Below are 27,765 nucleotides of genomic sequence, written 5' to 3' on the forward strand. Positions count from 1 at the left end.
AAGATTTAGTTTCTCACATTCTTAAAAGCAGTTCTTCATGTTCCATCATACATCTACATGCTGACAAAAACCAGTGTACTGAAGTTTAAGAAGGCTCAGACTGGTGTTTCCTCCTTCCAAACCTTGACAAAGTCACAACAATTCTTCTTCTTGCATCTGACAGACACAGCCTGAATCAATAAACACAGCACACAATGCATGAGAAAATTAGGAGCTGTAAAGTGTTTCCCTAAAGTATTTTGACAAAGATGAAGACACTCCTGAGTCCTCATTAGTGTCATGGTAATTGAAAAAGGGCCCAGATAATTGTATATAATAGCTATTGCAGCAGAAAGTCTGCATCTTCCCCTCAGCTCTGAAACAGAGGCCATGATCCAAATTAAGGAATGAAGAGTTTTGGAGTTCACATCCCAAATTTACTATTCCATCACCTTCTTGGAGCAATTCTACCAAGAAGGATCCTTGGCAGTGGGACAAAAGCACTGTGATAAAAGAAGGGGCTGATGCCCTTCTTCTTTTGGAAAGAATGGCATCTGTGTCAGGGTGCTGAGGAGATGGACCTGTTCTGAGCTGGTTCCCCCTGAGCTCTCTGGCTGGTTTGCACATCAGAGGCCTCACAGAGCATCCTGAGCTCCCTGTGGGGCTGGGGCCCAGCAGCTGACAAGCAGCCACGTGGCTCTACCTGAGCTTTGAGAAACAAGAACTGCCCTTTGGCATGGCTGGATTTGTGCTTTGGCTCCTGCTCTCACATTTCAGGAAATGAGTGGAGATAAAATTCAACATTAACAGCCCTGCCAACTGTAGGACTAGCAGGGCAAGGACTGCAAAGCCTGGGGGCATCCAAGAGAAAGGCCCAGCCTCAAACCCCAGAGCCACGCCAGCCTTGCAGCTACCTGGCCAAACAGGGCATCACTCCAGAGCATCTGAGCCAACTATTTGTATTCCAACTGATTTTGCACGTACAGAAGTGCTGAGAAGTGACACCCTGATGTTCAGGGAAGGAAATTACTACCCATCAAAATGTAGTTATTAGATTGGTTTGTGGTTTTTTTACTCTCCTCTATTGTGTAGAGCTGGGTCAATAAATGACCAATTCATTCTTGTGAATGTGCCAGTCCTCTTCTGTCTCCTCCTTCTGCAGGATAAACTCCTGCTAGGCTCACAGGAGTTTCCTGAATCTCAGAAAAATGCTCTTTTCTGTGACAATCTGACAATCACTCCTCTGTGACATGCAGGCCTACATGGCTGACCACAGAGTTGTTTCTGATACAACGTGCTGAAAACAAACCCAAAAGTCAGCATGACAATGAGTGTGTCACTGGACACAAGTACCACAGCAGCTGGGACTGGCCTAGAACCTGACAGCATTTTAAACAGGTAGAATCCTAAACATGCACATTTTTTAAGTAAATCACCTCTAGTAGAAGGAACTTGAACTTGTGTCACAGGAAGGGTGTGGAGGTGTGGAAATGCTGCAGGTGTTACTCACATGTGGTGATTTCTGTGATGAGCTCTGCAGAATTGTGGCAGCCCTGCACTACACTCCTTGTCCACAGTGAGAGGTCTCGACTGGTCTCAGTCCTGAACAGGTGAGTTTCAATCCCTTGTCTTGTACCGGTACGCGTTGCAAAGGACAAATCCACCCCTGACTTGGGTGAGCCTTTTCCTGGGCCAGAATGAACCAACCTGCAATTGGATTTGAGAACACATCAGGAAATCCCAACAACAGTGCACTGCCCCCAAATCCCCACCTGAGTACAGCTCTGCTCTGCATGTTCCTAATACCCATGGTTGGAAGCATGAGAACTCACATCTCCTCTATGTTCTCTCTCAGAAGAGTGAAGGTCCAAGGCAGTGAGCACAGGAACAGCTGGACACACAGGTAATGACATGGATGTCCCAAAATTACTTAATGAATTGTACAAAACGTCCCTTTGGATGAGGAGCTGAGAGAAATCCCTGACTGGTGTGTGGTGATGGAATCTGGTCCACAGATACAAGTGCTGGCTCAGATGAGGCAGCTGAATCCAACTTCCATGGTGAAGCACCACTTGCTCTAAAGTTTAAACATCTGCTGTCAAATTCAATGATAAATACTGCTAAATAAAGTATGAAGCTCTGTAAAATATGTAGATGCCAAAGTACTGTCTTGTACTTACTTTTCCCATAAGAAACCTGTAAAATGCAAAATGTTGCAGCTACTTGTAATCTGAAATTCTCTCACATTTGTCTGCAATCAACATTTTTTTGCCCAGCATCAACAGCTGATCTCCAGTGGCCAGGAAAAGTTTGTTCATCTGGGCAAACAAAAATAGCAGGGAATATTTTTGAGTGAGAAAATCAATATCTCATAAAAATTAATTCTTCTTTAAATCTGCCCTTTTTTGTTGGTTTTTTTTTCCCTCTAAAAGTATGGACACTCAACACAGGATTCACTTAGGGACACAACACTGATACATCTGAAAAAATTAATCTAGGGGAGCTCATCACTCTTTGAGATTCAGAGACCAACCCTCAGAGGCAATCACAAAATGAAATTTGTCTGAAAAACTTCTTTCTGTCTTGTCCCTTCTGTTTTTCTTTCTATAGCCAAACAATATACTTCACAGTAGTCTATAAAGCATGTGGCATGGTAGTAGAACACTCATTCTAAAGGAGAAAACATCAGATTAAACTAATCTACTGAATACTAATTTACCCTCAAATTATTGTTCGGCATCAGCAAGAACAGTTACGTAGCTGACACTGTATGGGTATGCCACCAAACAGAGATGTTTTAGCAGAAAAGAAAAAAGCAGAAAGGAAAGAAAAAGCACAACTTTAGCTTTTTGATTATTGAAACATCAGCCACAGGGCATCTGAAATTTCCCCCAATTCCCTGACAGTCCATGCTGACATTTGGGATGCACACTGTGGCAAACAGATGCACCCCTCTTTCATACCCCACTAGAAGGTTTGCAAGATTTGTTCATTCTCAAGTTTATGAAAACTTTATTTTATGTTCCCAAGAGCTCCTGGGAGGCGAGACACAGAATATCCTGGTCAGAGATGCCCTGCCCTGTGTCTGGGCACAACAAGAAGGGCTTTTTCCCCTCTGGAAAAGCTGAGTTAATGCCCCATTCAGCTTTGATACTCAGGGCCTCCTATCTCTACTATTGGCAGATTTTGCAATCGGGGACTGAGCAAACAGCTCAAAAACCTTAATTCTCTTTCATTTGGTGTGAGAGGGTGCAAACTCTGAGGGGAAGCTACATGTTGATAATTAAGGCAGGAATCAGGGAGCTGAAATCTCCAGTGACATCTGCTGCTGTCTGTCCCTGGGTGGTCACCCAGGCACAGGCACGGCCACTGCTCTCATGCTGCCTTTGGCTACTGGGCTGTGAAAAAGCAGCCTGGAAAATCACATCAAGTTTGTCATTAGAAATAAAACTATTCCACCTTTTTCCTGGGCCATCTCCTTTATGCAGGGCTCATCAGCTATACTAAAAATCATTTTCTATTACTTATGTTAGTGAATACATAGCAAACAGATGGTTCCAGTGTTTGATTTCCTTCCAAAACACACAGCACCACCACCTACTCCCCCACACCTTCATGCTGTATCCATAGTACTGTATTGTGGTTTTTCAGCATATGGATAGAATGAAGATGTACTTTACAAATAAAAGTATGTGAACACATCCAACATGAACATTGATTCTTGCCTGCCTTTTTTTATTATCTCCTCATTATTAAAAATCCAGTCTCACTATTTAAAAATGTTTTTCCATCAAGCAACTCCAGATGATGCTTTGAATAGTCATGCCCTTAAACATGAACTAAGCAAACATGCAGGAGGACATTCGATAGTATTAATGTACCAGCTGTCAGTACTCATGTATTTGGGTACAGTTCAAAGAATGCTTTAATAAAGTTGCATTAATGTGGGCCATTTCATTTACATAGTATGTATTTTATCCTAAAGACCACAGAGATACCTTAAACCACTAAAAATAGCCTAAGAAACCTCACAGAAGGCTTCCCCTCGCTCCTGCCTCCCATCACTATAACCGCAGGGGAGGGGGGGGGGGTGTGTGGTGTGTGCTGCACCCCAGAGCTGAAGAAGCACCCCAGGCCCGGCTCCGGTAATATTCACCCAAGCCCGGGGAGGTTCCTGTGCTCTGTGGAGGTTTCTGGGGGAATCTGTGAGCACCGGAGCCCGAGAGCCGAGGGCTCCTCCCGGCTCAGGCAGCGCCGGCAGAGGGCGGGAGAAGGCCGGGCACGGCCGGGAGTCCCCTCACCCCTCACGGAGCGCTCGGAGCGCAGCGGCTGAAAACCAACCCTGGGGCCAGGGAGACACTTCTGATCTTCTATCGTTTCTTCCTTCTCTCTCTGTATTTCGGGGACCTTTTTAACCTTATGCTTTGCGAACGTGTGACAGCAAGATGGATGTGTTCTGACATGGGGTGCTGGTGCAGGGTGAGAAACACTGGAACCTGCGTCTCATCCTAATGCGATGGGAAGAGTGTCAACAATTTACTGCAACAGCCAGATCTAATGGTCTCTGCAGAAAGGCCAGTGAAACCAGCACTGCCATTCAAAGGAAGCCTTCAGCTGCTCACTTGAGATTTAGCTCAGAAGAGACCACGTACAAGTGCATCAACACTGTGATAACACCACTGCCATCTGACCTTTCCTACGGCACCCTGACTTAGCATGTGAAACCTGCCCTGGAATGGCTGTGCTCCTCGGAACCTGCGCACATTCTCTCAATTCAGCTGCATGGAGGCACCCAGAGCCCGCCTCACTGCCTTGGGAAGACCAGCAGGGAACCTGCACTGCACCCCATACACTTCTTGGGGCTCTCAGGGCACCCAGTGCTCTCTGCCTGTCCCTCCATCCACTGGCCCAGATGAGTAATCAGTGCCCAAACTCTTTCCCCATTTTTTCTATGTCATTAGCTATCAAACTGCTTTAATACTTTCTGGTTACAGACCTCAGCTGTACACAAAAGCTTCTTACCTGATCTTTAATCAGAGCCCAACATGGGCTGCTTTTTTTTTTCCCCTTTCCTTTCATATCTGGCTATGATAGATAATGGAATTTGATTGCAAACATATAAGATGTAATTACTTAAGCCCCATTCCCATGCTAGAGGGAGGCACTGTTATTCAGGCATAAGGAAACACTGAAACAGAGATTATGACAAAAAGGTCCTTGGAGTCAGGGCTGTGTGCCAGCTGCCGTGCCTCCCCGCGCAGAGATTTAAAGGAACAACTAAAATCTGATCTCAGTTTTATTTGAGCTATTATTTGTATTCCATGCAAAGCTAGAAAAGACTGACTGGAAAATAATTTTAGGTCTTAATGGCTTCCATAGGTTGTAGGCAAACTTATCAACAAACAAGAAGGGCATGTAGAAATTTTGTTGTTAAAGTACTGTGAGAAGATTGTAATCCTTCTACCAATTTCCAATTTTCTCTGCTCATTATGTTTTGGGTAGATTAAGCATGACTCTGTACAGTATCTGGCACTGAAGTTTTCCAGTTTCAGCAGCTTTTCAAATATGCATTAGCTAAGCAAAAATGTTTTCCCAAGGACTCATAAAAATCTGAAAGATGGGAGCAGCTAAGATTACAACATGTGCTCTGCAAACTTTACAGGTGAAAAGTTCTAAATTGCACTGATCAATGCACAGAGGGGATTAAAAAACTCGTCACGAGGAGGGGAATCACTGACCGAGAATGAACACAGCAGTCAATACCAACAGAAAACCTGCTCTACTTTTTTGCTGTAACTGTACTCAGTGTGGCAGATCATAAAAGCAGGACCCTGCAGAGTTTTAATCAAAATCATCCCAAACAGGAGGTGTAATGATTTAGGGAATCTGTCCATTTATGGAATCTGCTGTATATGTGTACTTATCACATTGTGACTACGTTCTGAACTCCAAATTCTGTGTAGCTGCTGTCTTTTTCTCTGGGTGTTACATTCAGTGATAGTAGTAAGAAATCACAGAAATAGGGCTGGAATGGTTGTCAGGAGGTCACCCAGCAGATCCCCCTTCACAGAGCAGGGCCAACTGTGCTGTGTGTCACCCATCCTTCAATGCCCCAGTAATGAGGATCATACACCTTTCCCAGAGAATCTAAACCTCACCAATTCCGTGCCACAAGTGCCGTCAACTATGTCCTGTTGTGTTCAGGAGGGATCTGGAAAAGATACTCCCCTGTTCTCCTTGTTTCTTCTCTTCACATCTGAAAATTATTGACATGTTTTCCATGGACTTCTCTAGATTAAGCTACTAAGGTTTCTTAAGTTTTCCCCTCCTGATAGTGTTTCTATGTTACATATTTGCATTGCTTTCTTCTAGACCTTCCACAGTTAACTGGCATCTTTTTGGAAGTGCAATGCCTCTCATGAACATGGAGTATCACCCTAGGCTTTACTCCTTCTCTGTAGTTATGATTACTATATCTGCCCAAAATGAAACACTTCTGCTATAACCCAAGATGATTGTCTTCATTTTCCCCTCTCAAAAACACAACACCTTAGATTGAAGCAATCTTATCACAGTGCTCGGGTGCTTCCTGGCAGAGCAACTACTTTGTTGCTCATATTCCATCCCAAAACAGCAGAGGTGATTATTCCCCAGCACTGAACTTGGCACTTGTCTTTTCTGAACTGCACCCTGGCTTTCTCACAGACCATCCTGGCTTGCTTTCTTCCCAGTCTGTAAAGACCCTTCAGCAGCCTGACACATGTGCTGTGCAACCTCTCATTCCTCTCCAGCATGAAGGCCAATGTTTTTCCACTCAGAAAGCACCCCATCTGACAAGGAGATGACCATCCCCATCCAAGGCAAGGCTGTCTGCTATCCAATGTGGCCTCTTGAGAAAAAATAATTTAAGTAACAGGGCCAAGATGTAGACTTAGATTATTTGATGCAGTAAATTGGTCTCACTGATGATGGGAGCTGGTGACACTCAGCAAGGAGCTGTCTTTACACATGACAATGTGTGGCCAGGAAAGGGCAGGGTGCACTTCAGGATACCCAGTCACTTTAGGGAGGATTTGAGCTCATGTAAAAACGAAACCTTAAAAAAAGGGGAGGAAATGCATCACCTTCTGCTGGGGTGCTATTGCTTCTCAATCTCTAAGGTGTGGTGACACACCTGGACACAGGCTGCAATACTTCACCCAGCTTTCACTGGGACTTGTCACCTAGAATTGTCAATGGCATCCAGCACCATACCATGCAGCAGGCTGCCAGCTGCAAAGCTGGTGTCTCTCACCCATGTTAGGATAACAAAGAGGGAGTCAGAAGGTGGCTTCCCACTGATGGAACACACCATCAGTGTAAATCAGTGAGTACAATTTTTATTTTTTTAACATAATGACTTAGCAGCAAAGCGTCAGTTCATTTGGGGAGACACAGAGAACAAAAATTAACTAATGAGAGTGCAGTAAGAGCCCCACTGCTTCTGGCCAGGGCAACCAGCCCTTCTGAATGAGAACTCATTGAAAATGGTATAATAGAGGCCTGTAGCAAGGCTGAAACAAGGAACAACAGCTCTTTCTCAAGCCTTTTGACCATACTGGCAGAGAAACATGATTAAGATTCACATCAAGAAGCACAGACAGTTTCCACTGCATAAAGGCAACCATGGGAAAGCTGTCTCTGAATTAGTGTTAATGGGTACCTTCAAAATAATGCAAATGCTTATTGCTAACCTAGATTCAAGAATGTGTCTTCCAAGCTTACCATTTTAAGCTAAAAAATGCCAGGAATTAATTTACTAGAGCAGGAACAGAAGCTGTGCTGGAAGTGTCTCCATCACATGTGGAACCCTCCAAAAGGCCCAAATTGGTGGTGCAGAACTGCCACACCACAACATTCAACTCAGGGCAACAAGTTCACTTTTTTCAGCCTGGAGGAGCAGCTGGAAGTTGGGGTGTTTCTGCCTAGCTCACAGGTCTGCACACTGAGATAGGTATCTCAGGAGACTGAGCTTTCAGCTTTTTCATCACTCCTGCCTCTGTATCCAAGCTAAGTTGCCACATCCAAAATCCCAGTGAGTTTCTGGTTGTCAGCTTCAGCCAGAATTTGAAATGGAGGAGAAGAGAGGAGTTAAGCTCGGCACATCAGCCCACTGAGGAAGAACCTGCTTCTCCAACCACAACATTTCAAGTGTGACTGCAGCTGTGTATCAGCTCTACCTGCTCCTGGCTGACTCAGCTGCTCCCACTGCTCCTGAAAGCTGTCATGAAAAGCAAAGGTACCTGGTGGCGAGCAGGGGGTAGGTATGCACAGGGCTGAACCAGGCTTCCTTTATCCGTGGCATGCTCTCATATATTAAAAGGTCTTTCTCTGTCAAAACCACCAACACGGGCTTCCAGTGCTTCTCGTTGTCTCCTGGCACCTGGAAAAGAGCAAAGTCTCAGTGAAACAAGAGGAGACAAAGCTGCCAGCATGCAAAGCCAGATGTGACAAACATGTTGAGTTCTGGGTGAGAAAATGAACACATGAGACTTTTACTTCCCTGGCTTTTTGACATCTCCCACCTGAATTTATAATCAGATGCAGCAGAAATGGAATAACGTGCAAAGTCATCTGCTGCTACCATTAGCACTGCCATTTCCAGCCTTCCTGCACTACAGGCTACTCCATAAATGCAGTATTGAGACACTGAAGAACACTGAGGTGGAGCTGGCTGTTAGTTAGCTGTGGTATGCATGAAAAGACCTTAAAGGTATATTTATAATGAGCACCATTCATGTGTAGCTGGCACATTAACCTGAGTCCTGAACACTGCTGCTGCTGTTTCTGTTTAAAAAAGCTGCAACATCATCGCTATTAAAGAAGAGTGATAGATAGCAAAACCAAGTGTTTTGGGGATAGATACTTTTTTTCCTCAGCAGTTCACTTTTTTTTTTTTTTGCTTCTCTTTCCTTCATACTATTCTTCCAGTTTTAGAAATGCCTTTGTAAGGAGATCCAACGTAAATGTGGGGTTCATCTCAAGCACTGACTTGGTAATGGATCTGCCTTCACATTTCAAACCTTTCTGTCAAAGATGTCCAAAGACCAGAGCATCAGAGCCTTTTACTGGCTGCTGCAGAATCCAGATCTGGAAGTATATTTTGCAAGTTAGATGTGTGATGTCCACATGGCAAGACAATTATTGTTATGGGGACCAAGTATAGATCCTGGTTTTTACTTCTTCTACTCTGGCAGCATAGAAGTGTCTTAAAATAGTTGGGGATATGTAAGGACTTTTATTTCAAGTAAGAATGAAGCTCTTTCATGGACAAACTAATCATTTTCCTTTTGGTGCACATAAAGAAAAAGAAACACTGGTCCACAGTAATACTCACACCCATGCTTTCAAACACAAACATTTTGCCTGGGTACTAAAAGGAATGAAACAAATTCTGAAATTCACCAGAGAATCTGCTTGTCTTTATGACTCCTCCACTAAAATCTCTTCTGGGATAAAGAAGCAGCTGTCTGTGCTGTTCTGTGGTTGATGCCAGTCTACTTGCCATGGGCATGTGTCACTGGGCACATTGTTGGGTGCAGAAACATAAAAGGGATCAAAGTTTGGCCTAGGCTGGGAAAGACACACCCAGGTATGATAATTCAGAACCACATTTGAAACACTTGTATTTTATACAAAGACAGGCACCCACAAATTTCTAAACTTTTAAAGGCTTTCAAGAGCAATGTGACACACCTTTACCTCACAACACAATGCCCAAAACCAGATCTTAAACTAAGATTTTTAATATGTATTTCTCCCTCTGAACTAAGCTTTTCCAATAATCATATTCTTGTTTACAGCATTACTTGCTCATTGGTTTTTCATGTCTCTTGAAGTCATAAACAGTTCATCCTTTCAAGTTCTACAGAAGCATTAATACTTATTCATAATTTTCTTGTGGTGACAGTTTCTTGAAATGCAATCATTCATTTTCCCATAGGGCCGAATAGAGAAGACACATAATTAACACACCTGTTACTACACTCAGGTAAGAATGCAAAATCCAGAGTTCTCACAGTCCACATACCATGAAAATATTCACACGAGCAAAAAGCATCCTCAGCTTCTTAATACCACAGCTATTAACTACAGTTCACACCCCAGGTCCAGCGTGGCAATACAGAAATGAGTGTCACAGGTAACGTTAACATTCAGTAAATGTTAGTGTTAATGTTTAATTTTGACCACCTCACCTCTGTTCTTTAACTAGAAAGACTTTAGTACATACTTTTGAAGATTTCTAGAAAAGAAAAAGGAAGATAAATATGAAATTTCCATGACCACAAGCAATCTAAAGACTATGGGAAGCTGTTCACAGCTTTTCTGCAGAACCATCCTGCCTGTGGAGCATTTCCAATCACATGTTTTGCTATCAGGGTGCTGGTCAGTCAACAGTGACTTCAGAAACTTTGGGAAACAGAGTTCCCTGTAAAGCAATTACAAGAAGGAGAATAAAACTGATTTTGCCAGCTGGTCCCACAACTCTTTGCTGGACAGCTGTAAATATTAGGAGACAGAATCTCCAGCATGAATCCTGAAGTTAATGACCTGCACTGTGAAGCCCACAGCTTTGCCTCAGTCCTTCCCAACAGCAGGGTGACTGGAGAATATGTGGCTTGGTCATAAGGTATTGAAGATTTTTCTCAAGAACAAGTGACCTTGCACTACCTCTCCTTGTGGGATGTACCCCTGGTTTGCAGGGTGTGCACTGGGAAGAGCTGAGGAGGCGAGTGATGTTTGCCTGTGTTCTGCTCTGAAGCCCTCCCCAGTGAGCAGGGCCATGCAATACACGCACTTCTAAACACAGCTTTTAAACCTTACAGGGACCATAGCTGCCTCACTGATGAGGAATGCTGGTGTAAGCAACACTGCTGCTATTTCAGACCTGAAGAAGGATTTGTGTGCCTGAAAGCCTGTCTGTTTTTTCCCAACTGTAACAGCTGAGCTAATAAAAGATACTGCCTTTCCTTAAAAACCTTGAATTGCATCACTGTTCCCTTATTTTCTAGGGTTTGGATCAGGCTGTAACAGCTGATGCCATGCTGTTCAACAGGCAGTTGGCACTTCTGGAGGGTGTCAAAGAGAACATGCTGTCCTGTAAATGGTAATAGCAAATTTTACAAAGGAGGAAGATACCATTAGCCTACAAGGCACATTCATCACAAATCAGCATGGGAAATTAATCCAGATCTACAAGTGTCATACCAAGCATTGATAAAATAGCAAATTACAAAACAAAAGCAATAAACGTGCTGCTTATGGGCAGCTAAGCGAAGGATTAATTCAAGTTTTAAAGGTTTTAATATCTGACATACCATAAAGATAACATGAAATGCCTGTGTATGAGTAAATTTAAATCTAATTTGAGATACATTTTAGAGGCATGGTTTTAGATAATGATTAAGGCTAGCTCCTTAGCCAGAATTTTGCAGAGTTCTGGCACTTGCACTACAGTTTCTTCGCTCCAGTTCCCACTTGCACAAGTACAATTCAAAGTGCATCGATCTGTGTTGCAGACAAATAAAATCACCATCTAGTCTAAAAAACTTTTCAAACTCAACCTTTTTTCAAAGTCAAAACTGTTAGATCAACTCTAGATGAACTACAGAAAAGTAAGTACTCCACAGCAAAATGAATCAGCAAATATTTCCCTGGTGTTCTGGCCACTGCTCAAGTACCTCCAAGCAGCAGTGTTCTGTCTATGTGTCACTGGGCTCACCACTTATATTCCCAGGTGAAATTCCACCTCAAGTCAATGAAGCTGTAAATGTTTATACCAGAAGGAAACTTGATTTTTTTTGTGTGTGTCCTAGACATACTATGCCCCTAGATCGAAGTCTTAAAGTTCAAACTTGAAAAGGGAGAACATTTTCTAAGAAAATAAGTGCTGTGAAGAATGGTTTTTGCTACTCCAAACCTCTTTGCTCCTCATTTACTGACCCCATTACATGGAAACACCACTTTTCCCCCAATGCACTTCTTTCGTTGACCTTTCCAAATTCAGAAAATATTTAACGTGCTGCATTAAAATGATGAAATCCAATTTTTTTTGTGTATGATAGCATGATAGCTGGGCTTGGGATGACACCAGAGGAGACGTGTGTTCACAACATGCTCAGAGACAGACTTCCCCTGCAGAGTCAGGTTAAGAGTTCTGTTCCCACACAGACACTGCAGTCTCTGCTGGGGTGGTAAACACTCCTGTGGCACACACAGTGGGAACAGACAGGAATGTGGGGGCAGATAAAAGGTGTTCAAGAACAGCTGCTGAATTCCAGTAGCTACACCAGTAGCTAGCCTTGCCCATCAGCCCTTGGCTGACACAACCATGCTCCAGTGCAGGGCACAGGGGGCACACACAGGGCTGGGACACACCCAGGACATGCCTGAGCTCTGGCTGCCTTTGGGTGCCTTTGCAGTGCCAGGCTTTGCTCTGGGACCAGATCTGTGGTGTCAAGGACTGACTGCAAGTGGTGACACAAGCTCAACATTACCTGTATGGCTGCTCCTGCTGCTTCTCTGGACACTGCTCACTATGTACCCTTAAGGAGTAACTCCCCTGGCACACAGCAGTGTTTCAAAGGAGCCAGCTTGTTGTGACTGAAGTGCTGGGGACCCCTCTCCCCTCCAATGGGTGTCACAGCTTCCAAACCCTTAACAGTTTTCACATATAATTAGTTACCATAAAGACAGGGGGGGATCTCAGTGGAGATAAATCGTTCTACAACTGTTTGGACCTTTGCTCTTTCATCTGCCAGGTTTCCTTTTCAAAAGGTTTTTCTTTAAATTTTGGTTATTTATCCACTTCAGGCTGTCAGGAATGGATGAAAAAATAGTTTTAATCTGTGAGGCTTACAGATAATTAAATTAGAAGCCTTGGTCTACTCTGAGAAGCTGTTTTATATTTTTGTTGCCTCAAAAGGAACATTTCAATTACATTCCCTGTTTAGTAAACAAATTATAAACTGCCAGCAGACTCCACTGCAGCAAGTATCCAAAATGTGTCTTTTCAGAGACCACTGTGAAGTCAGCAAGTGTATGTTTACACTAGTGATTTTTTTTAACCCCCTTTTCCAACACCTCCTCCCAAATCCCAGACCTACACTATCTCTTACACTGAGCACAGCAGGAGCAGTCAGGAAAGAATTTTCTTGCTATTTTACCTCTTCCTTAAAATCTCTCTGTGCTGACAAGCCAGATTTGACACAGGCTGGGATATGTTCTGCTACGTATTTCTTGCCTTTTCATTGTCTTTTGATGAAGGGTTACATCCATGTTCAGAATAAATTTGATTAATTTACAGAAACCCACTTGTCAGTTCCTGAAAATAACAGCTGGTACTGAAAGGGTTTTTGCAAGATGAACAGCAGGGATGCAGAAATACATCCTGCACACCCCAGCATATGCAACAATGCTGATCTTTGCGCGAGCTCATTTGATGGGAGGCAAATTGCGACGCGGGAGTGGGTGTGAGTGACAGCCCAGGCAGGGGATAGCAACACCTCCCATACCACATGCGGATGAGACGTGCTTTGCTGCTAAACTTTGTAGTTTTAGACAGGAAATAATGTGCACCTTCTTTAGCATTTTAAAAAAAGCTAATGAAAACGTGCCTGGTTTTGTTTTTCTCTCTTTTTGACCTCAGCGGTGGCTCAAAGGTGGCTTGTGCTGTTATCAGATCTGGATTGAAGTCAATGCAGAGATGAAAATCCCCCAAAGGGCAGGGCACAATGTTGGCTCCTGTGAGCAGAGAGCAGCGAGTGAGTGATGCACACGTTGGCACCAGTGCGGTGCAAGCAGCCAGAGCCACACGGGTCAGGTGGAGCCACAGCAGGGACCTCACTGATCCAAGCCTTGCACTGATCCAACCCCAGAGCCCAGGAATACACTGACACCCTCAGTTACAGGCACTGCTGAGCATGGACAAGACACTCATTCTCAAGACAGGTCTGTTCAAGTCTGAACTCCTTCTCATTATCATTTAAAATGAAAGGACACAAGCCAACATTTGCCAAAATGAACCCAAACACATCAACACAGCAATATTTCAAACAATGTCCTTACTCTCTAGACTAATGGGATTTTCAAACAGCTCTGGCTCATATCCAAAGATGTCTAAATGCAAGAAAAGTACCTAAGTGCTGTGAACTCACCCATGCAAGAATGGCAGGTGATCTGAAACCTTTCCTACAGCCAAACAGGAATGCCTGATCCCCATTTTGCAATAGAAGTTTGTTTCAGAGTTTGGTAAAGTCAGCTGGAATTTTCCTAATAACTCTTTAGACCATGCCCTTGGGAAACATGCCTGAGGGTTCCATGTCTTCCATACTACAGAGAAGATGGTGCACTGGAAGAGGATGGAATTCAATATACACAAATTGGAGCAAGGGGAATTTTGATTTGATACTCAGGAAAACCTCTTCCATGTGTCGGGGTGGTCAATACTGGGAGAGACCATGAATGGCCACCCTCAAGTTACAGCATGACTATGCAAGGGCCTGAGCAAGCTGGTCTAGCTGGGTCTAACTTAGAGCAGGGAGGTTGAAATCCTTCCAACCTATATGAAATACCAGAAGAAACTGAAGAAGTTTTTTTCTTCTATGAGTGAGTCTATGAAATACCAGAAAAAAACTGAAGAAGTCCAGATTTGGATCAGAGAGTCATCACACAGATTTCCCCTGAGGTAAAGTTGGTTGTATAATTATTCTGTTCACATATAGCTTTTCATGCATGTATTCCATGAATGTTGCACCAATATGAATGCAGTAGTAATACAAAATAGTTATCACTCCTAAAGGGTTTGCAGGATGATTTGCCTTGAGCCTTAAATCCTCTAGAGCTGTATAAGAAGTGCATCCTTGATCCTTCTATCTTGATGGAGTCTAACACTCTGCATTTCCATTGCAGCAGATTAAAGATAAGAAACATAAGGGAGTTAAAATCCCAGCATCATATAAACTTTATTCACTTTACCTGAAGTAAAAATATATTACACAACAATATGAGAAATTTTAAAATCCTCATGTGTTGTCTTGACATCCACAGAAACTGATTAACTAAATACACAGAAATCAAAGTCCAGGGGACTCAAAATGGGAAAAAATGGTAATTAATCTATTTTTGAAATCTCAACCATGACCCACAATCCTTCTGCTATGCCTGAAGTTGGGATTTGAAGGTCCATAAATAAGAGCTATTCTTCAGTGAGACAGGAGATTCTAACCTCCTGATAATGTCAGGATTCTTTCCAGGGAAAACCAAACATGCAGTATGCACAGGAGATGGCAAATGTCCCACACCATTTGTTAGGACACTGATTGCTTTTCATCTAAGTTAAGGTGACCATTGTGATTTAAGAAATATGCTGGTGCCTCCTGGGTAAAACACATTTTCTTCTATAGCAGTGACTTCAGACCATGACAGCACTGTGTGAAATTAGAATAGCAGTAATTTATGATAGCAAAGCTTTGCAAATAGCAAAGGTCCACTCCTGAAATGATAGTGTTGAACCAAATTACTTCTGTAGGAAAACCTACACTTTGCTATCTTTTCTGGTTTTCATTTCTATTGCTTCTCAGAAATTGCCAGGGGAGAGCAGGGAAGGTAAGAGGACATTTCATTGCTCAAGGGCAGTAGCCAACCTGTAAGTCACAAGGACAGAGACAGATGCAAGTCAGACACATAGGAAGGTCAGCACAGCTCCACTGGCCACTGAGGCTCATCGGGAGATAGTGGACAGCTAAAGTTCAACTGCCCTTCAAAGACAACTTGACTGGGAACAAAGCTGGACTGGAAGCGGTCACATTTTTAGTACTGCTTGTTAAAGAAGCACAGGGGAGTGAGGACTAAAGGGAGGGAAAGACCATTAACCCCAGGCTCTTCTAATCAGTTATACTGATTGAACAAATGAATGGAAAGCCTGAAGAGTGGGGGTGAGCACAAACCTGCTATTTATAAGCAAGAAACTCTGTAAAAGTGGAGGCACTCACAAGTACTTACCTCCATGACCTGTCAGCAACTGTTTGATCTGCCAGCACCAGTGTTTCACACAGCAACCTGTCTTCCAGCATGCTCAAAAGCACACATTCAGGATAGAAGTGGAGATGCTATTAGAATAGACACCTTTGAATCTGTTGTGTGTGCATACATAACTTATTTGTGAGGTGTCTTATCGGTGGGCTCTTCAGACTGCACATGAGAGTGGCTGTAAACTTGCTTTCTGAAACATGTCTTATGAACATATCAACAAAAAGCTGCTGAAGCAGCTATTTGAAGTTTAATAAATATTTAAATAAAAACCAAAGAATTAAAATGTGGTAGAAACTGTACTTCTAAGATGCAGCTTAGTTTTGGGAGAGGTGAGCAGCTCTATTGTCTCCAAAATAATCACTGGACCCCAAAGCACTAAAAGCCTAGTGCTGGGAGAAAAGCCTGTACTTCTCTTTAAAATGGAGCAGTCTCCTTCCTCCAGTAAGCCAGGCTTGCCCTGTGAAAAACCAGGAAGGAGCACAGCACAGTCGTGTGTCTTCTGCTTCAGGCCATGGAACTATTTTGCACATCAGGGTCAGCCACAGAAGGAAAGGGATTCTACTTTGTGCTGGAGGCTGTGGAAGCTCTGGCACCTCTCCTGTGCAAGTGCCCAAGAGCAGATATTGTTACTTAGTGGTGGGGGAAACAGGTATGCTCCAGGATACCAGGAACAGCCACTGATCCCTGCCATGCCCTGCAGTGTGCTGGAGCTGTGCTCTGAGCAGAGTGCTCTGTTCAAGCCAAGGTGAAGCACTTTTTGAGGGAGCACATTACATCATCATCAGTGGGACATAATGGCAATTGTACAAGAGCAGAATCCATGTGCAGATGTGGATGTTTCAACTCACTGTCCCTGAAGGGTCTATAATTTGCAATTGAATCTGACCTCTGCTGATCAAATGGGTTCCACATTAAGATAAATGAGTAATAATACCCATTGCCTCAAATTATACAAGCATGTCATCTTTCAATCCAGTAAAAGTGTGTGGATTTCTAAATATCAGCTGAAGAACACTTTTCAACAGCCTCCAATCAAGTGGGAATGCTAGAGGTGGACTTTTGCTTTGAAAGCAGCTTGCAATTTTTAACGATGGCTGAAACATGAAAAATGCAATTTGAAATGATTACAGTGTCTATTTGGTGAAGGACAGGTAATCATCAATGTCTACATTAAAACTATAGTGACTGAAATCTGTCCCAAGAGATGTTCTGTGCCTTTGTCTACCACATTGTCTTCCCTAATATTCAGTCTCAGAAATAATGGCCCATCATGGTTGGTACCTTTTGAAGTCTGACAGATTTGACTACTTTACTCAAGGGTCATAATAAATCACAAGTGCTGGAAGAAAAAATAGTAGGGGAGCAATAGAGAGAGAACAACATGTTTTGTTCTCATTGTTATTATGTTGTCTGGAGGACAATCCAGAATACTGTGTCATTTCATTCTGTGTGTCATTGACCAATAGTCAGTAATACTGATAGGCTGCAATGCAACTAATAATCTTGAGCAAATGAGTGAATTCAAAAAACAATTAAAATCTGTATGCTGTACTTCATCAACTGGAATTTTGAGCATGCTGAGAAATATTTGGGAGCCTTATTAAAAAAATTCAATTAGAATTCTTAAAAATTTCACTTAATTTTGAAAGAATGTGGAGCAGCCACAGATGTCTGAAAAATTTGGTGAAAATTAGTCACAATTTGGAATCCAAATCTACTTATTAAGATTTATCACCAAAAAAATTTCTACTTGTCTTTTTTCTGATCTATTTATTTACCAAGTTGTCAGCTTCAAAGCCATTAGATTATTTGAAACCTTTTTCAAAAATGGTTACAAAGTCTGTACCTCCATCATCAGGACAGACCTCCACAAGCTATCTAAGAAACTCAAGCAACATACCTGGTTTTGGGGCCTTTTTTGTGGGGGGGAGGGAGGAGGAGAAACTTAAACATGCACTTTTCATTTTGATTTATCATATCCAACATTTTCTGATAGGCAGGATTAGTTTTTTTTTCCCAGAAAGCCAGCTGAGCTGGCTCTGAGGGACCTCTGTTCACCAAAGAGGTATTCAGTTTGCTGCACCTTGGCAGACAGTATGGAGAGCTGGGAGAACATCCAGCAGGTCTTCCTGGTGGATCTTGGCACGAGTGGATTCCAGGGTGCCAGTAAGGAATTAACAGCTATTCCATTTAATATCCAATTCACTTTCTTTCACTGCTTAATGAAGACAAAACTGAATTTAAAATCTTTGCCCTTTCGGAGAGTTCTGTTTGATTTGCAATTTGTTCGTTTTCTAAGGAATCTGTACAGAAAACAAATGGTATCTAACTAAAAGTGCCACTTTCCCTGCTGAAAAACTGAGCATGGAATCTTTCTGTCTTCCAGAAGGAAGGCATAAATCAATCCAAGCCAGCCACTGGCTCAGAAATATGAATGCTTAGATTCATAGAAAGAGAGCTGAAGATAGAACCATAGAAATATAGAATTGTTTTAGTTGGAAAAGACCTCTAAGAGCATCAATTCCAACCATTAACCCAGTTCAGGAGGCTTGGTACTCAAAGAACAACAGGTCTTACCATTAAAGACTGAGACAAAGAAGGCTTTAAATACCTCAGCTATTTCCTCATTCTTTGTTACTCTGTGTCCCCCCACCTCCAATAAGGGCTGGAGATTCTCCTTAGTTTTCCTTTTCTTGCTGATGTATTTATAGGAACATTGTATTGTCTTTTACCACAGCAGCCAGGTTAGGTTCTGCATGGGCTTTCACCCTTGTAGTTTTCTCCCTGCATAACCTTACAACATCCTTTAGTCTTCCTGAGTTCCCCATCCCATCTTCCAAAGGTCATAAACTCTATATTTTGTCCTGAGTTCCAGTCAAAACTCCCCATTCAGCCAGGCTCGTCTTCATCCCCACCAGCTCATCTTTCAGCACACAGAGAGGGTCTACTCCTATGCCTTTAGGATTCCCTTCCTGAACACTGTCCAGCCTTCCTAGACTCCTCTGCCCTTCAGGGCTGCTTCCCAAGGGATTCTCTGTACCAATCTCCCAAGTGGATGAAGTCTGCACTCCAAAAGCCCACGCTATTGGTTTTGCTGAGCCCCCTCCTTATGTCTCCAAAAACTGAAAACTCATTTTGTGATTGCTGTGCTCAAGACAGCCTCCAGCCATCACATCACACCATCACATCATCACATCACACCAGTCCTTCTCCATTCCCAAACAACAGGTCCAGTCAGGTGCCTTCCTGAGCTGGCTCCCTCACCAGCTGTGTCACTCCAGAACCTCCTGGATGACTTGAAAGATGAACACTGCTCAGGGGAGGACAACCTTGGTTTGTCTAGATTTGTCTAGCCTGCTCTTTAAAAACGTCCCTGACACAAATCCTCAGCTACTCTATGGTAGTCCTAGGCCAGTTTCACCATTAGAAAAGCTTTGCCCATACTGGAGCACATCCACTGTAGTCCTGGGGTTACTGTGAGTTCAGGTATCTTTACATGCTTGGGAGACTAACAGAAAACTTGAATTTGCTTTTTTAGCTAAAAGTAGTTTTAAGATGATCTTTACTGTAACCCTGCCAAAGTAATTCCAGGAGAGCAATGGTCACAGAGGAAATGGGTAAGTGGGAAGAATGCAGGAGAGGAAGTTCAGAGCTAGAGGATAACTGCAGCTTGTCACTGGTCTCTGGACAGCTGTCACCACTAGCTGTGAGGCACATGAAGAAACACACACATCCCTAATGATGCAAAAATAACTGGCAAGGCAGCTTTAATAGGAAACCACTGTTATCAACTGTAGTCAGCCAAATTTCTCTTGGGGATGTCAAATGGGGCTCGAAAACCAGTCTGAGGTTTGCCTGGTATTTAAAATACATTTTTAATTCTTGCTGATACATCAAGCCTTTTTGCTTTGCTGACATTCCATAGTTTCAAGCTTTTCTCTGTGGCTAGGAACATACAATAAAAACGAGAGCTCAGCTTTCATAAACCCTATTTATTTCAGAAGATGCAGTCAAAGAAATACCCCTAAAGTAAAAGTATTCAAACTATGAGGTTGCCACCTATAGTCAGGATGTGGGCTGCCACCTCCCAAGAGGCATGACTTTCCCAGATCTGATATTGTTTATATTACAAGACCAGGCAAGATCACAGCCCAGGCATTTACAGCAACAACTCTTTTAACTAATCTACTATCTACCAAAAAAAAAAAAAAAAGGCAAATATTGAAGGCCATGTGTTAATAGAAATTATGAATATTCAACAGAAGGAAGACAAATAAAGAATATTCTACTTGGCAGTTACCTATGCTGAGCTTTAAATTAGCCACACAGGATAAATGGCTTTAGTGCTGTGTCATGTTATTTCATCTAGATTACTTTAAAATACACAATTAGGGCCATCAATCTACAGAACTAAATCCCACAAATATCAGCAAATTACATACTGTAAACTATGTAATTTTTAAAGCTAACGCCCTCTATCTGTTCTAATTGTCAGTGTTTCATAGTTTTAAAATAATTACAGCATTAAACTACTTTCAGAAATTTGTACTGAGAACTGAACATCCTTCTAAAAGAAAAACTTGGGATGAATAAAGTTAATCTCCAAAGTTAGTATAACCAGACTGCATGCTACAGGTTATCTACCTGTGGATCCAGGATGAGAAATTAAGATTTCAGATTTAAGAAATAACCCTGGGATACAAATTTTAATAAAATAAAGAACTTCCTGGTAGCAGCATTAGACTTTCAGATCTCTTAACAAACATATCTCCTATCCAAAGAGAAATTATTTTTGGCACAAGAGACATATGATCTCACGAACCAAGTGATTTGATCAATGGAAGTTTCTTTCCTGCTGTGGGCTAATAAATCACCCCAGGCAGCAAGTGCCAGCCATTTACAGTATGAGCTGGCTGAGGATAACTTAAACATCACAGAGCTACTATAACTTCTGCAACTACAAGGAAGTGGAAACTCCAAGAAGACAAACAAATGTGGACATTACCAAGTGACTACACCTAATTCCACCCTTGGTTTTAGAAATATACTTGCCCTAAAGGAAAATTTCACTAGGAAATTTTACAAATTATTTCTCTTATTTTGATTCCTACAACAGAGATAAATATTTGTCTATTTGTTGAAATTTCTTTTGTAGTCTACCCTGGCCTCCATCTCATATATTGGGAGAAAAAAATCTTAAGTAATTTAGTTGAGTAACACTACAAAAAGAAAATTGGGAACTCTGTATTTCTTTACATAGTTTCATGCTAATATTCACATAACCAATTTTAGAAGTAGAGCAAATGGGATTGCACTGGCTATCATATCAGCAGTTTCATACCAAAATTTCTGGATTTTTAAATACCCTGTCCTCTTTGGCTTTTTTATTTCCTTAGCCATATGGAAAACAGCAAGACACAATTAACTATTTGTCAGAAAACAATCTATTAATTAACACGATTCTGTGTGAATGGGCTGAAAATCACGTTCTTTGCTTGCCAAAAAAGCATTCCATTTCTGCCTAATGTTTGTGCTCTGAACTAAACATAGCTACAGATACACAGCTTGACACAACTGACCACGGCACAAAAGGACAACTGCTGCCACGGTTTTTCAGAACCAGCAGCCATTGAGATTTTCTAAAGATAGGCAGGGGGTCAGGAGAGCTTCACCTCTGCATCTCCTAAAATTCTTTACTGACAGATCCTTGATTGAACTGGGCAGAAACAGATGAAATCCTAATTAAGACATATAAATTTGTGACAGAGCTTGAAAGAGAAAAGATTTGAGGGGGGAGGAGGGAGAGTAAGCTACAGTGTTTTTTAGGCTTAACCTTAAAAATATAGGGTCTGACTTCAATTATATTTATATCCTTCCAGTTCTACTGACGTCAATGGATTTACTCCCAAATTATGCCAGATGGAAATCAGGCTAGCTATTACAACATTTTCATGCATATAACTAGTACCCCTTTAAATGCACTACTTATTCAAAAGTACATCCTGAGACAGCAGGCAGGCTCACATAGCTCAGCCACCATCAGAGGCAGGGGCAGTCAGTGATGGGGATGGGGAGGCTGAGCTGCAGAGTGATAGAAGGGGAAGAGAAAGAGGAGATCAGGAGCAAACTTCATTTGCTGTTATCTGCACATGCACATAACCTTTGCTGCTGCTGCTGCTGCTGAATCCTGGGCTGATAATGTCTGGGGCTGACACAAGGCAACATGGTGCATATTTGCTTCCCTGGAAGAAAGGCAGTCTGAGATCTCTGTTACCTGTGAGACTGGTATTCTTATAATTCATGTTTTAGCACCACAGCCTGTAATGCTATTGTTTCCAAAAATGTGAACCACTCCACAGGTCCACACAGGCCTACAGGTGTGTGTAACCATTATCAGTTAGTGGTTGCCTCCTTGTCGCTTTTTTTCAGAACTGTTCACTCACTAGAATGTGATCCTGTAACCACAACCCATTCCTTCTGCTTGCACTTGCAAATATCCAAGCAGCTGTTTCAAGTTATTTGAAGAGGGCAGAGACTGAAGTTTTACTTGATGTATCCAGGCTAACAGAAACTGATGATGTACATGACCTTTGCTGAGCGCAAACTGAGTCCAATACGAAGGAAAGTAAGAGAGAGGAGCTAAAATTCCTCTCTTTGAAGTCTTCTTGGAGCTGTGAAGAGTTAATCTTATGTGACTATGAAAGGTTCACAAAAGGCTGGTCTTATTCTTGCTAGTAGAGAAGATTTCCATACCTTCCAAGCCACTCAATATTTTGTACACCCGTCTGTACCGAGAGCTCTCTGCAGTTCATCTATTCATCATCTGCTCCTTCCACTGTCACCTTCCTCCAGGCTCCCCTAGCTCACAATCTTCCAAGCTCTTCCAGTGCTGTCCCACTCTTCCCTTTCCCCCAGCTCTAATTGTCTTTCTGCATGTACCCATTTGGCTTATGTCCCAGAGGAACAAAAATCACAGCAGAGACATATCAGATGTTTTGTCCCATGTCTCCTTCTTCTTCTCCCGCACACTCACATGGTTAGAGTTTGGAGCAGGGTCTCCTCCTGTTGGTACTACTTCTGCTGCAATCTCACACCATGGTATTCCAGCTCTGGCTATATCCTGGGCACTTTCATACTAAAATAATTATTATGTTATTAGCCACAACAAACACCCCCAGAATCTGAGCTGCTCTCTTTCTCATTTCAAACTCTTGCAACAGCAAAGGAAGAATCCAACAGCAAGTCAGCTCATCCTCAATAGCCAGCCTTCCCAAAACCCACAAAACCAGTCAAAAACATCACATAAAAGGTTCTCACACTGCCCCATTTAAGCTGTGAAACCCCTTTCCAATCTGCTCCTCTTTGCAACACTTCCAGCTTCTTCCATTTCTTCCAGTTGCCTTTGCCTTGTTAACATATGCCTACAGTTTTGGGCAAGCAGATTCAAACCTCTGTTTTGAAAATTTATGTGGGAGAGTATTACTGTGTATGCTGTAGCTCTGTGATTCGGGGATCCAAAGAACATAGCAATAATAAGGATTTCTTATGTGGAATGAATACATGTATGTGCTTAAACATGAAGTTTTAATGTATCCTCCAAACTGAAGAGCCCTGCACTGAATTTCCCAGGGTGACAGAAGCCAGAGACCACACCATGAACTATTTATTTCATAATAATATACAAGCTTTTCATTCCACAAACAAATAGGTGAGCTTCTATTCCCATAGCAGGCTTCTCCTCAAAGTGAACCTTTTTAGAGCCATTTCCATAAACATCACTGGCATTTCCAGCATGAAGTACAAAAAAGCAGCTATAGCCACACTGCACTTTGGCAGCTACTCTGGCCAATGTCTGCAACTATTTTCAGCACAAGATCAACAAATGAATGTTTGTACAGCAGCATTTGCTCAGCAGAAATGTATAAACAAAAAAAGCTCCAAGAATAACACGATGCGTTCACACAGTTTCAGGAATCTTCACAGCAGCTAATAGTCATTAGTAATTAAAACTCAGGTGCTTCCTTCCAGCAGGGCTACTGGTCCTGCAGGAACACCTGAAACTCAGGGAATCCAGAAACATATGAGAAAACCTTTGGCAAGTCCATTTGTCTTCAATGTGACTACATTGAGAGCAGAAGGTCCAAGCCCCCAGACATATGTCCTTCAGACATAATGCACTTTGGCTCCAGATCCCCTTTTTGCACCCTGACTACTGAACAGGCTCACTGTACAAGCCAGAATGCCCTTCCAGCAGTGCCACAGCAATCCACGATGGGGCAGCTTCTCACACCTGTAGAGAGCTTCGCTCTTCTAGCAGGTCCTGTTTTGGATACTTCTACCCCCTTCTCACCCTGTCCCTTTCAGCTGTTTCCCATCTTGCTTCCAAAGTCTAACACCAAAGACTGGATCTCTGTGGACTTTGGGTTTTTCCATTTGATTTCACTGGATTTTCTATTTGAAGCAGTAATGGTCTTTCAGCCTTATTGATCAGTTTTCATTGCACAAAGAGGAGGACAGAAAACTGTGTGTGATCTGCAGAAATCAAATGTATTCTGTCTGTATTTCTCTGTCCCTCAAATGTGATTGTTTGGAGCTTGCATTAAAATTAAAATTGAAAATGTTGCTTTTGTACTAGTCATTGAGTAACTCTTCCTTCCTTTCCTAATCCTTCAAGTGAGGAAAGCAGTCAGTACAAGGATATTGTGCATGTTGGGATTTTTGTCTATCTCTCCATACGGATGATTTGTGAAATACTGTCTCTCCCTAGATTTACAATTGTAAAATGAGGTCCAAATCTTGTTCTTTGAGGGAAGTGTTGCTTTTGGAAATGATCAGAAACACCTTCCTAGCAAACAAGGGATGCTGGCTGTTTGCAGTAATTCAACAATTGGTCTTAAGATTTTTACTTATGAATAAAGGAGAACTTTGCTAAAGTATTGCTAAAAAAGTATTAATAATAAAAAAAATACCTCAATGCTCCCAAATTCCTTGCAATGCCATTGTAATCATTGGATGGTAAGCTCTGACAAGGTTAAATCTAATGTTATTCAAAGGCTGTTCCCTGAAGCAGATTTCCTTTTGGTAGTAGAATCATTGTCTTACTGTTTAAACATTCAGGCTTTCCTCTCTATTTCACACTTCATAAAGCACCTTTATGGTACTGAGGTGATGTTTTTTTTTTCCCCAAACAGAACAGAAGGCAGTTTGTTTTTCCAGCTTTGATTAAATCCTACATCCCACAAGCAGTGAACCTGTGATACTGCCCTACTGTTGTTACTGTCTCCCTCTATTAAGATGCCAGCATGGAATGTCTTTCCTGCAGCCCCGGCGCGTTCTGCTCCGAGGCTGCCGTCAGCGCTCCGGGTCTGAGGTTAATGTGTACACAGCACAACTCATTAGCCCTGCATCACTATCTGAGCCAAAAATCAACGTGATTGATCCAACAACATGTTTGGGCTTGAGACTCAGACTCAAATGAGGTCTCACCAAAAGCAAAGGTCAGCAACTTGGCACAAATTTCGCTGTGCACAGAGAAAGCTTTTCTTCCAAACTATTCATCAGGGAAGGTACAAATGACAACTAATATGGGCCTCATTAAAAATGAGTAGAGGAAACCCCTTGGAGAGGACAAGGCTCCCTCAATATCAAATTTCTTTTCAGTCTTTTTCTAAAGCTTTTATTTACGTTATAGTAAAGACAATGTGGAGCTTAAAGATAGCTGTGGGGCTTGGGGTTTAGGAGACTCGTTAGACTAATTATCATGATGTGCACTATCAATTACTGTCCACTTAAGAAGAGAGGGTAATTCTGCAGGCAGAAATAAATCTTTGGAACTGAAGAATCTGGAGGAAATAAAAGGATTTTTTTTCATCACCAATATTTTTTTAATGCTAAAACTCCGTTGTCATAACATTTCCCATCTTAAAATAACTAAAATAAAACAATCATTAATTTAAGAGTGGGAGAGAGAAGAGGAATGATACATGAAACCTTTTCAATTGTGGCTTTGTTTCAAGTACAGTTCTTACAAGGATTTCACCAATACTCAAGCACCTTTGCCACAGTCAAGCCCTGAAATCACAACTTCAAAATATGCTATTTTACATATGGTATCAGCATGTTCTTTCTTCCTCAGTAACAAAGGGTGTTGAAAATATTATTGATACAACAACTAGACTGCATGAGAAATATTTCCCTGCAGTCTACAGAGTTGCTGTGTTGCAATATAATTGTATAATGGTGCATTTTTGTAAGGGTTCTCATGGTATTATGGAGTATAATTTTATTTTTACAGGATTATGATAATAAGGTAAAAGGCTGGTTTTAACAGTCTTAGGAATTTCTTACATAACCAGAGGTTGAGCATTAAAATTGAACTGGATTTGTAGAGTAGGCACTGAATGAATGTCTTGCCCCACCGAAAATTGTAAGGCATGTACCTTTTCCCTCTTCACTGTTCTTTTAAAACTCTCTTATTCTTCTAAAGGTCAATCCCTCTTTCCAACAGAGAACACAACTTCCCCTCAAGATATAGTTGGAAAATCTGTTTATTTCTCTCTGTTAACAGTTGTTTGGCAAAGCAGCTTTCAAGGCATATATGGCTCCTGCTTGTACCAGCAGTGCCACTCTGCTCTTCCACAGCAGCCTGCAACATTAACCAGCTCCTCTGTCCTAAAAGCACTTGTGGGGGGAGATAGCACTGCTCTCACTGCAAGCTGAGTGGGTGAGTGTAGTGGGCCAATAATATGCAAAAAGAGAGGAAAAAATCCAAATGTTTCCCTCTAAATTAGGGTATTTTTACTAAGAATAGCTCTACTTTTGCCAGAAGTTTTCTCCGGGGATCAGCTGAGGGGCCTGGGGGGAGAAGAAGGGCTGCAGAGCAAAGAGGCTTTTTTATGGCCAGTTCTGCTGCTTTCTGATCTATTTATTCATGTCATTAATCAAAAAGCTGAAATAGGAGTATTGTTATGCTAGAAAAAAACCCCAAAGAAACGATAACTGGGGTGAGAGGAATTCACACTGGGCAAAGCCTGAAGGTCAACACTCCCCTAATGGGCCCCCCATTCCCCTGAAGGTGATTTTTAACTTCAGGAGACAAAACCAGCAAATGAGAATCAGGTAAATCTGAACAGAGAAAATGCAGCTTGATGGGAACTTAATGCCTGAAAAATCCAGGATTCTCTAAGACAGACAATCCCTTTCTTTTTACGCTTCTAACACGCAGCCTGTAAGCAGAAAAATGCAGAGAAATGAGCAAACAGACAGAGTGCAAGGGCACAGCTCTTGCAAAACCGTGTTTGCCAGCAGCCTCACACTGCAGGGCTGTGTACTTAGGGTGGCCCAGCCCTGGGGATGTAAGCATGTCTGCTTGTCCCCTGGAAGTGAAGTGGCATCCAGGGGCTGAAGGGTGTCCCCAGTGCTGCTCGGGGCTGCGGTCAATGGGGTCAGCGCTCAGGGCTTTCCTATTGCTCAGACTGCATTTGCCTTGCTCTTGTTTCAGCTGAGGTACCCCAAACTATTGCCTTAATGGCAGCTTCCTGACCCTGAATAACCACTCCACAGCATCTCCAAATGCCCAGGATGAGCTCCACACCTTCCTCAACCATTGTGCTGCTCTGGTTTCTCCCACTCTGCATCCCACAGCTGGGCAAGAACAGGCTCTCCCCTGTCCTAACCCACCACTGCTGGCACCCTGCCTGCACCAGTGAGAGGAGG

At 42.3% G+C, this 27,765-nt stretch overlaps 1 protein-coding gene across 1 annotated transcript in view; it reads right to left on the bottom strand.

The window, feature by feature from the left end:
• The window catches only part of SNTB1 (syntrophin beta 1), a 113,394-nt gene that overhangs the window by 6,163 nt on the left and 79,466 nt on the right, over nucleotides 1-27,765 (bottom strand). Inside the window, exons 4-5 of the mRNA XM_036404371.2 lie at nucleotides 8,262-8,401; nucleotides 1,490-1,686 (exon numbers count right to left, since the gene is read on the bottom strand). Of these exons, the coding sequence (XP_036260264.1) occupies nucleotides 1,490-1,686; nucleotides 8,262-8,401 (337 nt within the window). The remainder of the gene's footprint in view (nucleotides 1-1,489; nucleotides 1,687-8,261; nucleotides 8,402-27,765) is intronic.

This window comes from Molothrus ater, chromosome 1, assembly GCF_012460135.2.
Source record: "Molothrus ater isolate BHLD 08-10-18 breed brown headed cowbird chromosome 1, BPBGC_Mater_1.1, whole genome shotgun sequence".
NCBI classification, from domain to species: Eukaryota; Metazoa; Chordata; class Aves; order Passeriformes; family Icteridae; genus Molothrus; species Molothrus ater.